Here is an 18091-nt window from a genome sequence, read left to right on the forward strand (position 1 = left end):
ACTGTAGCTCCAAATATTTTTGCATAGATCAAAATGCAACCACCAACTCATCATGGACGCCAATTTTGAATGTCACTTGTAGCTCCTATAAGCAAAATGTATCTTCAGTTCCGGAAGCAGCTCCATTGACCATTCAACCTGTTTATATTCACTCATACTCATTTTTTTCCAGCCACCATGTTGTATTTTAAAAATTAAGTACAAAAATTGGACAAAAAGATAAAATGCAATAACACACATCATCAATCCATTCTATGCAGATCAAAGTGGAACTGCACGCAAATTAATGTCCTCAGACGTTATATGGACCCCATAAAAAATTCTCCCGCCAAATAGGCCATGGTGTTTTATGGAATGCCGACTGCTGGTACTGGTGCTGTAATGTATAAGGCTGCAGTCCCAGGGCATAGCTATAGGGGTTGCATTCACATATGGGTCATATTGCCTGCGGAAGCCCAGTATTGGGGCTCAGGAGCTTCAAGTTATACATCTGCGCCATTTTTATGTTTAGCGAAGCATGAGTAGCCCCATCCATGGACCATAGCAGTTATCGTCCTCTATGTCAGAAGATGACTTTAGGTGCAATTCCCCTTTACATATGATAAATACCTTACAAGGAACTAAAGGGATACTCTGAGATGATTATAAAGTGTTTGTCCCTCTGCCCCCGACAAAAAACAGAGCCACTCCTGACTATGGGTTGTGCCTGGTAGTACATTCACTTTAATGGGTCTAAGGTGCACTACCGGACAAATCCATTGGTTAGAAGACCCCTTTTTCAGTACCATTAAGAAGGTTACTCAAGTAAACCCATTGCAGATATCTAGGCCACAGTGAGTGGGAGGTCACTTGGAGAAGGCCTACAAATACAGAATCCTAAGTAGTCAGTGAGGTCTATATCATATGACTGGATTTTAGCATAAAGCTATATAATAAGTAGCAACAACAACCTTATAGTATTAAAAAGGGTCAAGTGCATAAACATCAGTGCATGGACAGAACATGGTGTCATCATCAACAATCAAATTCACCTCAATCACAATTATTTGTGCAGACTATCATTAATAATAATGACCACTCTTTGGCCAAGTATATACCTCTTGATTTAAAAATAAATCTAAACTTATACCCAACTCCTTAAGAGCAAGGAAAACCATAAGAAAAACGACTGCAGCTTGGGAGAGGAGATCCACAAATGCAATCCGGGTAGAATGGACAGAATTATTCATCGATGGCTGGTCAGTGTAATTGGTTAAACCATAAAGACAATTCTTAAAGGGTTAGTAGCACCTATACTTGGAATAAACACATTATATAGAACTCTTCTTATAGATTAAAGTGTGGGATCCCCCACTTCTAGAAGATGCTACATTCCAAAGTTACTGCATTTCAAAGGTAAAGGTTTTATCTGAGGAAGATCTCAATGCTGGTGGCACTGTTACATTGTTGTCTATGGAAAATGGTGATCACCAGCACAGTGGTGAAAGGAGGTATTGACAGTTGAAAAACATGACTTGAAATGGCAGTAACATTTGGAGAAAAAACACCTGCCAAAAGTAACAACTCCCTCCAAGTTGTTTTATCTTTAAAGGCTGTAAAAGATGTTTCATGACATAGCATAAGAGTTGCTACCTCCCCTTAAAGGGGATTTCACAACTTTAGGCAATGGTAGTTTATTCTCTTGTACATGCAAAAACATTGTTTTCTGGCTTTATAATTATTTCTAGGTGTAATACAAACGTTGTCTCCAGATATACGTGTATAAAATGGAGTAGACCTGACAAAAAACTTAAAGCATACTTATCATTACTAAAAAAAAAACACAATCCATCCTTAAATGGCTGTGGACAGGGTAGTAACTAAAGGGGATGCAAAAAATGTGGTTGCACCCAGGCCCACGAGCCTTAGGGGGCCCATAAGGCTTCTCTTTTCCATATAGTGAGCCCAGTACTATGACTAACGCATTATAGTTGGGGGGCCCCGTGGCAGATTTTGCATTGGGGCCCAGAAGCTTCAAGTTATGCCTCTGGCTGTGGATATATACGGTATGTGTTGTGTGTTCTGAGCCAATCGTATCGCCCCCAAACTGATCCTCCTCCCCTCTTCCCTTCAAACACTAAATGAGAAACTGCAGCTGCATGTCCCTCCTCTCCCCTTCCCTACTTACTGTTTTACCCTAGAAGGCTTTCTGAATATTTACAAACAGAAAGATGAACTACAGGCGGCTAAAAGGTGAGGGAGATGCCACTTTCCCATTACTAGATATATTCCAAAGCTTTGTTGATCTATTATATAAAAACTCCTAAAGTTAAGTATTAGAGATAAGCGAGTATACTCCCTAAGGCACATTACTCAAGCGAGTAGTGCCTTAGCCGAGTATCTCCCCGCTCGTCTCTAAAGAATCGGGGGCCGGCGCCGGTGACAGGTGAGTTGCGGTGGGGAGCGGGGGGAAGAGAGGGAGAGAGAGATCCCCCCTCCGTTCCTCCCCGCTCTCCCCCACCGGCCCCCGAATCTTTAGAGACGAGCGGGGAGATACTCGGCTAAGGCACTACTCGCTCGAGTAATGTGCCTTAGCGAGTATACTCACTCATCTCTATTAAAGGGGTTGTCCCGCGCGGAAACGGGTTGTTTTTTTTTTCAATAGCCCCCCCGTTCAGCGCGAGACAAACCTGATGCATGTGTTGAAAAAAAAAAACGGATAGTACTTACCCGAATCCCCGCGCTTCGGTGACTTCTTACTTACCTTGCGAAGATGGCCGCCGGGATCTTCACCCTCGGTGGACCGCAGGGCTTCTGAGCGGTCCATTGCCGATTCCAGCCTCCTGATTGGCTGGAATCGGCACACGTGACGGGGCGGAGCTACGAGGAGCAGCTCTCCAGCACGAGCAGCCCTATTCAACACGGAGAAGACCGGACTGCGCAAGCGCGTCTAATCGGGCGATTAGACGCTGAAAATTAGACGGCACCATGGAGACGGGGACGCCAGCAACGGAGCAGGTAAGTGAATAACTTCTGTATGGCTCATAATTAATGCACGATGTATATTACAAAGTGCATTAATATGGGCATACAGAAGTGCTGAACCCCAACTTTGTTTCGCGGGACAACCCCTTTAAGTATGCTTTAAGTAAATCTTGTCATTTTTCGAGTGACCAACAGATTATGCCTGATTTTGAGCTCCGGATATCATGTGAAATGGTTACAAATGTTATAAAATCCCTTAGATATGGCTACCTTACACTATATCCCATGGAAACTTAAAATGTTTTCCCAGAGACTAACCATACACTGTCCCAAAAAACAGAAATCTCCTTAAGTGTTTAGATCACAGCAAAGGGTGCAAAATCATATAAAAAAATAAATAGCATGCTCTTAACAACAAATAAAAATCAACCTTATGACCGGCCTATGAATAGTGAAGAAATACGTCCAACGCGGCTTCAAATATTGGCTTTAGTATTCTGGAACACTATAGCTGATGAGGTTAAGGAACAGTCTTCTATCTGTGTACTTCCCAAGTCACCAGCATCGGCCATGATGGAGGTCATCAAAGAATTGTCCTCCAATGAACAGACGTTCCTTCTGTGCTTCTCTTTACCTTGACATAAGTCTGGATACTGAAACGGTAAAAGTCCACTTCTACTGGCTTCTTCAGGCTTGTGGTTAACATCAGTAATTTACTATCCACTACTTTGTCCCATTGTAGTATCTCTTTCAAAGTCTATGGGTCGGGAGGAATTTTGGAGAGACAATTGAGAGGGGTGCACTGCGGGCTGGAATGTGTTTTCTCTTCTAGGAGTGCTAAATTAGGACTAAAAGATAAAAAAAATAGAAATTTAGAAAATTGGTCACCAAAATGACAACCATACAAATAACAATTTGTAAAAATTAGACATTGTTCATCAAAATAAACGAATTCTACAAAATCATAGATGGAATTGCTCAGTCCAACAGTAAATATATGTGTACGGTTTTAGTATACAGCTAGTGTTTTTTAATCTTTTTGTGACAATCCACATCTGTTTTAAGGTTTGCTGTGTAGACTGGAACAGTGTCAGCGGAGTCATCTCACTAGCATGAAAATTAATGACTTTTCCTTTAAATTCTTTTTTGTACCAATGCATCTGTACCGCTAACTTCTGGTATCAGAAATATCTCTGATCCCAAGAGTTCTGACAAAAGTGCATTCTGGATAGAGATTGCATGAGCATGGTGGTACCATGGTACAGTGATCACCTTAATCGAATAGAATGTCAAGGTGCTTTAAAGAGGACATGTCATGCCCTCATGTCAGTCGGGTAGGCTACATAGTTTTGCAGCCATAGCCCAGTTAATTTCAACTATATTTCTTTTCCCTCTACACCCTCTGGTTCCCTGTATTGGCTCTTCTTACAGTTGTTTCTGGATCTAGAGCTGTGAATGTCTCAAGTGAGTGGTTCCACCTGCCGACGGTCAATGGCTGATGTCAGACTGTGCTTGCAAAACTATGCAGCTGGCCTCACTGATATAAAGACATGACAGGTCCTTTTTAAGGGAGTTTTGCCAGCAAAGACATTTATCCCCTATTTACATGATAGGAAATAAATGTTTGATTGCTGGGGGTCTGACTACTGAGAGCCCAACAATCCTGGGGATGGTGCCTCGGAATGCTACATATGAATGGAGCAATGGTGCACATGCTCAACCACTGCTCCATTCACTTCCATGGAGCAGGTCGAGATTGATGACATTGGTAATCTCACTCTGTCCCCAAGAATTCAATGGAGCGGTGGCCACATATGTACGATGCTGCTTCATTCACACGGAATATTTAAGGTTGTCTAACTCTGGATCACTGGGAGTCCCCAACCCCAGCGATCAGACATTTATCCCCAATCTTGTGACTAGAGGATAAATGTCTTCGGAGGTAAACCCCTTTAACTGTCACAGGCCTATCATGCGCTATTAAATCAAGGTGTGGGTAAGTGTTATTGTCCAAGAGATCAATTCTTACTGTTTCCCGATGCAATGGACCTCGAGAGGAGCAACAGGGGACTTTGAACTCAAAGGCAGACTGGCCCACCAGATGATCCTCAAGTGGGGCAGGTCTCTCACTCAGTAATGGACAGATGACAACTCCAATTGGAGCTAATTTTGGAGCCAATCATTTATCACTAAGGTCTATTTCTTGTCAGCTAATTCACAAATAACCTATTAGACCTTACAAAATATCTTCTTGGTGGGTTCAGAGTGTAATGATGACATGTATCTCCTCTGCCCATCTACAGAACCTTACATTTACAGGAAAATACTGCTAATTTAATCCGTGTTGCTTACTAAGAAAATCCCACTATTTTATTCATAGTCCATGAGATCAGGAGTTTTAACAAGCAGAGAGTATTTTTAGAGTTGGCACCTTCTGGAGTCCTGAATTATTGCCACTAAGACCTTCCACTGGAAAATCTTGACATGGCCTCAGCCATCAAGTATTTTTATACCATTTATAGCCTGTGTGATCAAGACTCGTTATTATAATAGTTTTTATCAGTCAACATGAGCCCTGTGTGGCACAGGGTGTTAAGGCAGCAGAAATGCAGTCATGACCTGAAGGTTGCAGGTTCAATCCCTGCTTGGTTCAGGTGGCCAGTTCAAGGTTGTCTCATCCTTCTGAGGTCAGTAAAATGAGTGCCCAGCTTGTTGGGTGGAGGAAGGTAAAAGATAACTGGGGAAGGCAATCAATCTGCCAAGAAAATGTCACTATGGGACATAGGCCTAGGAGTCAGTAATGACTTTATCTTTACCATGATCCATGAGAGGTTTTGGAGGAATGTAACTATGACACTACCATGTCTAATAAAGGATCAGAGCATTGGCAATAGGTGATGGAGTCAGCAGCTTCTTCTCTCTTCTCCCCTTCACAGCACAGTCATGCTCACTAGGCTCTGTTCAACTGTCATTTAAGGTTCTAACCAAACATCTCGAGTTTACTTTGGCCCAATGCCTTTCTGTTGCATTAATGGCAGTTTTAAAACATGATAAACCCATAATAAGTCATTGGAATTCATCACAATTTGGTGGACGTCAGAAACTATGACCCTAATATGCCTAACAAAGGCTCATACCATTGGGGACAGGTGATGGAGACAATTAAGCTCCTTCTCCCCTATACAGTGATGTCTACAGAGCATGCTCACTATATCAATATGCAAATGAATAAGAGGTTCAGCAATCATCTCATTATCATTTAAATATGTGGTTACAATGAAAAGTAACATTTATATTATAAACTGGAGGTAGATAAGGCTCTGGTCAACTATCTGGCAGTGAGTTTGGCTCAACGCCTTTCTGTTGCTTATTAAGTGTATGAATAACATAATCTTCAACCCTGATAAACCCATGATAAGGCAATAGGATCCATCAAAATTGGTTGGAAACTATGATATTAACCCTTTCCAATCCACTGTCTGACCTCTGAAGACATTACGATTTAAGGCTGTACAGCTCCGATATTGGAAGACGTCCGTCTGGGTTCTCTTAGTGTATATTGCCAGCCTCTCTGCTGTGGGAGCCTATCCAAGGTGTCACCTCATGCAGTACTGGCTTTAGCCAGCATATAGCGCCGTTGTATGACGGCAGAAAAAGAGTAAGCCCCCCTAGGAAAACCAGGATACAAATTGGATTGGAAAGGATTAATATGTTTAACAAAGGATTATACAACTGATTATACAACTGGCAATGCAGCATAAAAGATCGGCGATGACCCTCATCGCTCATCGTGCAGTTAAAACAGCCACCATTCAGTAGTGAACAGCCGCTGTGTTAAGTGAATGGAGTGGGGTGGGGGAGCAAGAGGAGAGAAAACTCCTGGAGCACGGGAGCGAGGAAACACAGGGACGAGTGTCGGGCATCATTTCGTCCCATGTAAAAGGACCTTAACATATCCAACTCTGAATTTACAGCCCCACTGACTCCATTTGAGACCCTATTCACTAAAAAGTTGCCTAGCTCAGATACCTCTTACAAACTTATAGCAGGACCGTGTCTTGTTGAGCGCATGGGAAAATGAGCTCGCTACAACCATAAATGCAGAAGAGTGGAGCAAAGTATGTCTACTGTCCCACAAGCTGCCCATGGCCTGTAAAGCCCAGGAGAAGAGTTGTAAGCTATTAACAAGGTGGTATTGATGCCTGGCCCTGCTACGTTGTATATATCCATCTATCTCACCCAACTGCTGGAGATGCGGCTTAGGTCACTGGTACAATACTCCATGTGTGGTGGGACTGTCCTTCACTTAGACCATTCTGGAACATAGTGTTCTCCACCTACACAAGAGTCACCAGACGATCTATTACAGCATCCCCTCAGATTGCCCTGCTCTCCATCCTTCCAGGATCTGTCTTGTCAATAAAGAAAGAGCTCTTACGCCATTTCTTAACCGCAGCACGTGCCGTTATCCCCAGACATTGGAAGACTCCACAAACACCCACTACCCTTGAATGGATCTGGGAATTAAATGAGATCATGATAATGGAAGGGTTAATATCTGAGGATTCAGACTTCCCAGAGAAATTTATTGCAATATGGAGCCCTTGGTTAGAGTTTCAAAACACCTCTGATTTTCAGACCTTGTTCACAGAGCGTGCTCCCTCTGTGAACCCCTCCCATGCCGCGATCTATGTAGATCACGGCAGGGAAGGGGTTAACAGCGGGAGGCCGGCTATGACTGACAGCCGGCTCCTGCTGTGGGATAGCGTGAGATCATAAGTGACCTCACGCTATCCCCAGGATGTAAGTTTAAGCCCTGTTCCGGGGAGTACCCTGCTGCCAAGACGTAAACTTACGCCCTGGAGCGGGAAGGGGTTAAAGAATCCTGTCCTCTTGTCACTAGGGCTGGCTCCATAGATTTAGAGTTGCAGACTGCAGTGATGTCTTTCTTTTGTTTATACTCCCCCTCCATTCCCCCATGCGGACTCTTTTTAGAATCGACTCCTAACACTGTGAAGGAGTCAAGTAGGCGGCCCCCACTCTTCACTGCCAATGGGGGACATCAGTGATTGACAGCGAGCAGTTAGGACTGCCCACCTGACACATTCACGGTGCTGGGAGCTGAATCTAAAAAAAGTTGGTACAGAGGGAATGAGGGCGAGTATAAACAAAATATAGACATTGTTGGTGTCAGGGGGGCTTCAGAATCAAAGCTATGCAGCTAGCCGGCTGAGATCTAAACACGCCAGGTCCTCTCTAATACAAGGTAAAAGTGGAGGAGGGTTGATCTTTCCAGAATTGCATAATAAGGAGGGTAAGAAGGTTGTGAAGGACTGTTGGGCTTTGCATGCGGTGTACATAAGACACACAAGTGGGTTAGTTGCATATTACCTGGCGGTCGGGCAGTCTAGCCGCCGGGTTAGTTGTGAGCAGTGTGGCGGTGAGGCAGCAGGCTGCTGACAATCTACAAGAAACTGATAAATTAGACATACATACAAAGAGATGACACGGTCCATGGTTATATAGGAGAGGAAATAACAAAAGATAGCACTGTTAGTGGAATAGAGTAAAGTGGTGGAAAGTTTTAGGTTTTTTCCCCAAAAAAGAGCACCACTCCTGTTCACAGGCTGGGTTTGGTATTGCAGCTCAGCTCCATTCAAGTGAACAGGGCTGAGCTACAATGCCAGACACTGCCTGTGGGCAAGGATGGTGTTATTTTTGGGGAAAAAAACAAGCAAAAACATTGTCCACAGACTAAGCAGCAGACATAATAATTACATACATACACGAAGCAACATGTGAGGTTAAGAGCTTCTTTTTGATTAGTCAAATACAAAAAAAACCTGCAAGTGAATAGAATTTCCCTTTTGTTAAAACTGAAAAAAAAAATTCTCTCTAGCCATTGCATCGTTCTATCCACTTCTGTAAAAGCAGGTTGACAACCTATATAGCTGCAGCCTGCAGAGTTGTCAGCCATCAGTTATATATCCTGCAGAGTTGTCAGCCAGCTTTCTTCAAATGGCAAATTGGCATAGTCATGCAGTCTATGGGATTGGGCAATGTATATAACACGGGTAGGTCTTACATGTGTTACGTGAATTTTTTTAAAGGGATAGAACATAGACAAGTAAGTGCCCCCCTCTATTGTAACTAAAATACATTTATAAACATATCTGATGTTTCATGCTGCAGTACTCATCCTGGGACTAAGGAATCATTCAGATAGACATATTGTACCCATATTTAGCTGTCTGTATTCCGAATGCAACACCCTGTGGTCCAGTGGAGCAAACCTTCCAGCACCACAGAAATCAAAAAGTTTAGTATAACCGTTGGGGGTCAGGTTGTTAAATCCGGAATATATTAAGCCGTCTGAATGAGGTTTGTGCAGTAGCTGATTTTTTTCCTACAGATGGCAGCAACACAATTTACAATGATTAGACAGCTGCATTTTAGTGACAGAATGGACAAACACATAATGATAACCACACAATATTAACAGAGAATCACATAAAGACAACTAAATCTAAAACAATATAAATCGTGGTTAGAGACAAACACAATGCAACTAATAACACACAAACAAGTGGACCGTTCACGTCTTTTATTCAGTACACGGAGTACAAATCCACAGGAGAGAAAGTAACTGAACCTCAGTCTTAGTGACTTCTCCGAGAGCTAATTGGTAAAGAGTATTTTAATTAAGGACATGAGATTGGAAATGTGAGTTTCATGTGTGCTTTACTTTAAATAAAGGCACACAAAGCCTGGTTACTGACAAATATGTTCTTCTCAATTAGTATGAACAGTGCCTTGATGCCAACAACTTACTGCTGAGATGCATGAAGCTGGAAAAGGCTACAAAAGCATTGCTAAATACATAAGGGGACATCACGGTTAGGCAACTTATATACAGATGGAGAAAACTGAGGGTTGTTGCTACGATCCCTAGGCCCAGGCGTCCTCTGAAGATCAATCCCAGAGCACAACAGGTAGTACTGAGAGAGGTGAGAAAGAACCCAAGGATAACACCAAAAGTCCTACAGAAGACCCTGCAATATGCAAAAACCCCAGTTCACGTGTCTCCTAATAGTGAAACACCGAACAAGAATGATGTTTATGGAAAGACACCACAAAGGAAGCCGCTGCTGTCCAAAAACCATTGTGGCCTATCTCAAGTTTGCGAGAGAATCTTATTTGCTGTGAAACATTGGTATTTCAAACAAAGGACATCAAAGTTCTTGCTGACAAGTATACTTCACTGTGTGAGCAATGCACTCAACCTATCCCAAGCCGGGACATGTCCTGCAAGTGACAAGTCAACTGAAGAATACACCAACCTTCATACACACATCTTTAGCATTAGGAAATACCTCAGATACAAAATACAAGTTGTTGGGGAGTTCCCTAACTAAAGATGGTTCTGTTATAGCTAAACGTCCATAAGTCAAGGTGACCCAGGCTGGAACACGTCTAAAGGGGAAAAGGAAGTAGTTATCCAACCACAGAAAAACAAAACACAACTGCCATCGATAAACGTTGGACAAACTTTAGTCCAAAACTCTTGAGAGAGGGAGACGTTACTAAGGGTGCATTCACACGAACGTATATCGGTTCGGTTTTCACGCCGAGCCGATATACGTTGTCCTCATGTGCAGGGGGGGGAGGCTGGAAGAGCCCAGGAGCAGGAACTGAGCTCCCGCCCCCTCTCTGCCTCCTCTCCACCCCTCTGCACTATTTGCAATGGGGAGAGGCGGGACGGGGGCGGGGCTAATTCACGACACTTAGCCCTGCCCCCTTCCCGCCTCCTCTCATTGCAAATAGTGCAGAGGGGCAGAGAGGGGGTGGAGAGGAGGCAGAGAGGGGGCGGGAGCTCAGTTCCTGCTCCTGGGCTCTTCCAGCCTCCCCCCCCTGCACATGAGGACAACGTATATCGGCTCGGCGTGAAAACCGAGCCGATATACGTTTGTGTGAATTCACCCTAAAACTGAGATTTTATGTTCTAATTCTGGATTCATAACTCGTCTAAGGGTTATAGAAACTTTATATGTCTATGCATATTTTATATTAATTATATTCATTATTAAATTAAAGGGTTCACTTATTTTTTTCTCCTTGCACTGTGGATGTTTCCTAAATATGTTCAGTAAAAGTTAGGAGCAGTACAACTTTGTGTGATATTAGTTATATTGTGTTAGCCTATAATGATGAAGATAATAATCAGACCATATATTAGTAATTAATGCCAAAATCCAGGTTATTCCAAAGGGTTCACTTACTTCTTCATGCAAAAGTATAACATGAACCATCTATCTGAAGTGAGAGTTTGTTTGTGCGCACGTATTCTGAGCTTGTGCTTGCGTCTTTGGTGGATTTGTTCGTGTGTGTATTTGGTGAGCACATATTGAAGATGTTGCTGTATTAAGGGAACCCGTCAGCAGCTCATGCCAACCGAACAATGGGCAGCAGGAATCTAAGACAGGTATGACTATTGCCCTCGTATAACGGTTATTCGGAAATCCTGCATGTTTCAGAGTTCACACACTTTGAAGTTTGACTCGGAATAGAGTTCCGAGTCAAAGAAGCGGGCTGCACCGGCCTCTACCTGCCTGAAGCATGTTGACTAATAGCTGTTATCCTATACACAAAAAGGAGAACAGCCAGTCCTGATCCTTTGACTCAGAGCTGCTTTCCAAGTCAAACTTTGAAGTGTAAACATACAAAAGAAACATACATGGGGGCAATAGGCATACTAGACCCGGGTTCATACTGCTCTTTGTTTCGACAGCATGAACCTGGTGACAGGTTACCTTTAGTTCTTACTCATAAGGCTGGTTTCACACAGTCAAAATATGGTTTATATGGTGAAAGAGGGTGTCATTTTTGTGGCATATCTGCACATGATGTGTGTCATTTATGCCAGTTTTACATATCGGTAATATAGCCAACACACCTGAATTACTACACATAGTGATCAAAGTTCATTTGAGTAGAACCTCAGAATTTGGCCAGTCAGTCGCTATTTTTTTCCAAGCCCCAGGGAGCCTTTTTTCTGACTCCTAGTTTAATCGAAATCCAATTTATTAGCTTTGCTGGTGGGATTGTTTGTTTGAATGATCTGATAGACAATTGATCGACAGCACTGTGCCCGATCACCATGTTATGTGTATGGTCGGCGTTGCTCATACTCTGTTTCACTTCACACAAACAGCACTTACACTCGGCAAAGACAGCAACTGTTGGGCAGACGTTGGTGGCATGTTGAAGGTCACTGAGCTTTTCTATCGCGCATTTATTTCCCTCAGGGGAGTCCAGATGCTTTTGTATTATATAGAGTTGGATTGTCATGTATATAAAAATAAAAACAGTAACCATGAGGGTTCCAAAAACATTAGGAATGGTGTATACATGCCCCAAGGTTACATAAGGTAGGGTAGGCTTAAAGGATTATTCCCAAGACCAATTTTTATCACCTATTCACAGGATAGGTACTAAACATCTAACTGTTGGGGGTCTCACAGATTAGACCTCCAACGACAGCAAGAACAGAGCTCTATGACCCCTTTTCCTCATTTCAGTAGGGCTGTTGGAAATAGCCGAGAGCTTGTACTTGGCTATCTCCAATACTCCCATTGAAAATAATGCTTGGCTGCTGCTCCATCAAAGCTCCTCCTCACTGGGAGTGTGTGCAATGTGGGGGGAACCCTGTTCTCAAGATCGGTGGGGTCTGAGCACTGATGAGACTTTTACCACCTACTCTGTGGATAGGTGATGAAAGTCAATCTTAAGATAAGATAACCCTTTTACAGCAGTTGGTATTTGTGGCATTCCTTATTTAGAAATAATACTAAAATTGATACCTTCAAAAAAAAACTTTTTCATTTTTTTTTTGTTATTTTGTTTTTAATAAATATTAAGATTGAATCTGTAAAATATGCACCTTTTCATCTCTTTTTATATATGATATTGTCTGATCAACAACTAAGAACTGTATGAAGAAAGGGAAATTAATAGAGATGAGCGAGTATTCTCGCTAAGGCACATTACTCGAGCGAGTAGTGCCTTACCCGAGTATCTCCCCGCTCGTCTCTAAAGATTCGGGGGCCGGCGTGGGTGACAGGTGAGTTGCGGCGGGGAGCGGGGGGAAGAGAGGGAGAGAGAGATCCCCCCTCCGTTCCTCCCCACTCTCCCCCGCCGCTGGCCCCCGAATCTTTAGAGACGAGCGGGGAGATACTCGGCTAAGGCACTACTCCCTCGAGTAATGTGCCTTAGCGAGTATACTTGCTCATCTCTAGAAATTAATTAATAAATTAATTATCACGTAAATTACATTTAACGATGTATGAGTACACTCCAGGCACTCGGATGTAACAAAAAACTTGAATCAGTCCAATTTGGAAAGTATTAGACTGACTAAACTCAAAGTGGGTGTGGCTTTAAATCGATGCATCAAGGCTTTGATAAACCATGACAATTCACTCTTTTACAATTTTAGTATGGTTACATGATATTCAAAACAACTAGACCATATAATTGGGATACATGAAAATTATAAAACCCCCATGTTATATGCGACAGCAAAAATTTGGAGGCAACCCCCTCCCACACCATGGTATAGAAAAGTATATTAAAAAAAACCTAAATGATATATTACTTATGGGTGCGACGTTTTGATTGCGATAGTTTTACACTACCAATGGTCTCATTGTGATGGCCTTCATCGTTTTTATGTCTCCTTCATAGGACAATGTACTGGACTGTGACTTTAGTTTAATCAGTGGTCAAATTAAATTCGAGGTAGACCTCCAAATTAGTTTGGTGTCTGACCCTTTTGCCTGTCCAATTATATTTTTATTATTATTTTTGTTTTGACAATCAGATGGATAATTATTAATTCCATAGGTTGATAGAACTTCTTTACAACTGGCATAAAGAACCAAATAATTAATCAATTGATGAGTTCGAATGTAGCTATAGTCTAGAAATGTGATCCTGTATAAAAAAGTAGCGCATCATTTCATTAGAAGAATTAAAGCAATTTTAGAAAAAAACTAAATTGCCTAACATAATATTAATATTTTAAAAGATAAGAATCTTGTATTAAAGACCAAAATAATCAAAAATAGATTTAAAATAATATTTCACATTTACATAGAAATTACAATAACTGGAATTTCCATGTTAAAAACAGATAAATAAAGGAAAATGATTAAAATTATTATTAATTATCATTAAGTCTATAATTTCTCTTTCCTTTTTTTTTTAAACACTTTTTACAATGATAAAACTATTATTGATACTGTAATAAAGAAGACTCCAAACTGCAGGATGGCGGCGCCAAACATACCGAAGAATACTTTTTTTTCCTATTAGCGTTCATTCACAATGCTTCTGACTGAAGTCTTGCAACAAATTTCATTATGGAATTCCTGAAAATTCTTCAGAATATTCTTAAAAACTTTAATAATAAAATTCTAGTTTACTCGTTCTATAGTAAATAATATCTCAGAATGAACATGTCATTGATATAGCCTGATAATCGACTATTTTTATTGTCATCATAGCATTCTACAAACCAAATGGACATAAAATAAATAATTTCTGGACATTTCCTTTGATGACATAGTTTGTGCTACATTCTGCCGGGTCCATGTATCAATGCTGTCAAATTTGATTTAATATTGTGGAATTTTAGAATAGATTGTTTTTTTTGAATTTATAAAAAAGTGTAACAATTCTTTTTTCATGCATGGAACAGAAATTTAAAAAATCGAAATAAATGATAATGACTAGAGATGAGCGAGTATACTGACTAAGGCACATTACTCGAGCGAGTAGTGCCTTAGCTGAGTATCTCCCCGCTCGTCTCTAAAGATTCAGGGGGCCGGCGCGGGTGACAGGTGAGTTGCGGCGGGGAGCGGGGGGGAGAGATCTCCCCTCCGTTTCTCCCCACTTTCTTCCGCCGCTCCCCGCCCCCCTCCGGCCCCCAAATACTCGCTCATCTCTAATAATGACCAATTCAGTACGCTTTTTTAAATCCTAGTAGATTTTCTACCAACAGTTCACTCTGATCATTAGACATTTATACATTTTGCTATGTTACAATTTTTGCTCAGTATTTCTTGAGAATTCTTTTGTTTTAGGGAGATTTTTTTTTCTCGAAAGACTGAATCTTAACCCTCCAAGAAATATCAACATGGTAGTAATGGACCATCTTGATGCATTATGACATTGATATACAGTATTCCAGATTTTGCTATGATACATAGACCCCAATAAAGTCCATTATTGATATCAACAGTCATTTTTGGGTGAACAGAATTTTTTTTTTCTAAAGTTCGTAAAGCGGGAATAATTTTCTATTTCCTTTCCATACAACATCAGGTTAAATAAGTCGAATAAGATGAGAAGAGATAAAATAATTCCGAGAGTCGGTTGCATCAAGATTTTTTTAAAAGTCACTAATACGTATCATTTGAAAATTGTTTTTAGAAAATAACCTAATACAGTCAATGGCCTTTATAACACTTCTTCATGATGGTCATTGTTCTTCCTGTCCTCACTTACGTTCTGGAGAACAGATCCAGGAGACAGGCAGCTGAAATGAGATTCCTGTAGTAAGTTATTATGTATTGGAGCTAAATGTCTTTTTGGCAATAGGCCTTCATCACAGCTGCTGCTTCAAAGTTCATGTCAAATTCCAATTGTTGCATGAAAGGCAAAAAGTTGACAAAATGTTGGGGATAAAATCAAGGTAATCAATATTAGCTTCTAAATTGCTTAAATTAAGCAATTCAATTTAAGCATATATTTACATTTTAAAGGGGCAGACCAGTAGAATTTTGTATTTTATGTTCTAGAAAAAAAAAAAAAAAATATTTTATAGTTAAAAATATAAATATCTAAACATTATTTTAGCATATATTAAGCATAACATCTCAGTAGATTATACAGTAAATCAAGAACGATTTAAATAATAAGTAAAAACTATTAGGATAAATTTTTGTAAAAATTTTTGTAAATTATGAAAAATGTAACAAAACACTAAACAATTTAGTCAACATATAATAAGGAGCTCTAAAATGTAAGAAGGGTCTGCCCCTTTATTGTACAAAAACATAAAAAAATTATTACTTTAACACAAGACATAGATTGACACAATGAAGCAGGAGACAGTGAATCAAAGTTTGCTACTGTTTTAAATCATGTGTCTGTAGGCTACAACCAAGGCTATACGAACAGTGCATCTAAAACAAAATCATTTTCTTCCTGCTGTTTTGAAATATTTATGTAAAACTGTACAATTATTTTTAAAAATATATTTGAAATTAACTTTTTAGCTAACTTATCATGCATGCAACTTCAAAGGGGTGGTCTGGTTACCAGACAATCCTGCTTCAGGACTTGTATCAAAATAATAAATTGAAGTATGCTTACCCCTCCACTGCCTGCGGGATCCAGCACTGCAGTCCTGCTCTGGTCCCAGTGTTTGTTGTGACGGATGATGTCACAGGAAATCAAGTGAGGGCTGCAGCCAATTAGAGGCAGCAGCGTCACGGCTCATTCTCCTGGGATTGACGCTCACATCCTGAGTGCCAGGATGCTTGGCGTTCATGAATGTAATCCAGCAGGCTTTCATTGGCTGCAGCAGTCATCTGATTTCCTGTGACATCATGTGTCACATGAAACACTGGGACCATGAGAGTGGGGCTGCAGCACTGGATCCTGGCGGCTGCAGACGGGTAAGTATAATTCAGTTCGTTATTGGCCGTATGGTTATTGGCCATCCCTTTAAACCTTAGTGTGATTATTCTCAGTAAGATAAACCAAATAATCTTGTAAATATGATGCCTTTTAATGGCTAACAAAAATATATTGTGCTTTTGTTAGTCATTAAAAGGTATCATATTTACAAGATTACTTGGTTTCTTTCACTGAGAACGATCACACTTCGCTCTACTAGCTAACACCGTACTAAACTTTTCATAGGCTTCATATTTTTTTAAGTACCTATATAAAAGGGGTTTTCTGGGACTAAAATATTGATGACCTATCCTAACAATAGGTGATCATATCAGATCCATTGGGGTTCACCACCTCGAAGAGACTCTATCGCTCAGGTGAGCGCCATAGCCTCTTCTTAGGCCAGTGCTGTTATGGGTGCCATGGCGACTTCAATAGTTAATCGGTGAGGTTCCTGGGAAGTGGACCCCTGTGGTTAGGTCATCAATATTCAAGTCCCAGAAAACCCTTTTAATAATAATTTTTTTGATATAGGTATTTTAAAAATTCTTTTAAGGTAAATAATCACATTTTCCTCATCCTGTAGCTCCCTAAGCTTATTAGAATATATTGATTGACGCAATAACTATAGCTTAATTTTTCAATTTTTCCTGAAAATATTGGCCTATCAAGAGAAATATGTTTTTCCCACTTTGAACATTTTTTTGAGTGGGTGGGGGGTGGGGTGGGGGGGTGTTGGATGAGTCTATGACTTGTTTAAATGTTGTTATGATTAATTGCATTGTTTCGGTGGGGTCATGATATGTTGTTCTTATGCATGTTGAAATGTGTAGAGTAATTGTATTCAAAAATATAATTTCATTAAGAAACATTTCCATGCTAATTTCTGAATTTTTCACAAAAGCGCCGTTGATAACTTAAACATAGCTCATATATTGTTTTTAGAAATTTAGCTATAAACGTTCATATAGATTCCATTTTATTACAAAATTCTGATAATAAAATAGTGTAAGTATAGATATACCAGAATAATTATCAAAAAAACAATAAAATACATTTTATTACAGTAGAAAAAAAGCAAAAATAACAGACACAATCCTCCCCAAAAATGAAGAACCCATAATGACAGCTAGATTCTATAAATGCTGCAAATGGAATGTATTGTAGTATCTCTACAAGATTATAATGGAATGAACCCCATCATCCATGAAGTTCAGCCTCATCCTATATAGTCTGGGGGAGTGGATCAAAGTGAAGCGATCTTAAATCCCAAACCAATAAATCATGATGTCAATTATAAATAATGCTTCTTGGAAGGGAGGCATCCAGTGTATCCGGTTTAGTAATCACAGTATGCATGCAGCCATCCCACAGATTAATGAAT

The 18091-nt window shown here is 40.5% G+C and overlaps 1 protein-coding gene across 1 annotated transcript in view; it reads right to left on the bottom strand.

Annotated features, from left to right (window-relative positions):
- Positions 1 to 3154: 3154 nt before the first annotated feature.
- BICD1 (BICD cargo adaptor 1) overlaps positions 3155 to 18091 on the bottom strand; it is a 191255-nt gene continuing 176318 nt past the window's right edge. Inside the window, exons 8-9 of the mRNA XM_066590227.1 lie at positions 8356 to 8438; positions 3155 to 3812 (exon numbers count right to left, since the gene is read on the bottom strand). Of these exons, the coding sequence (XP_066446324.1) occupies positions 3722 to 3812; positions 8356 to 8438 (174 nt within the window). The 3' untranslated portion in view covers positions 3155 to 3721. The remainder of the gene's footprint in view (positions 3813 to 8355; positions 8439 to 18091) is intronic.

The sequence above is a fragment of the Eleutherodactylus coqui genome, chromosome 2 (assembly GCF_035609145.1).
Source record: "Eleutherodactylus coqui strain aEleCoq1 chromosome 2, aEleCoq1.hap1, whole genome shotgun sequence".
NCBI lineage: Eukaryota > Metazoa > Chordata > Amphibia > Anura > Eleutherodactylidae > Eleutherodactylus > Eleutherodactylus coqui.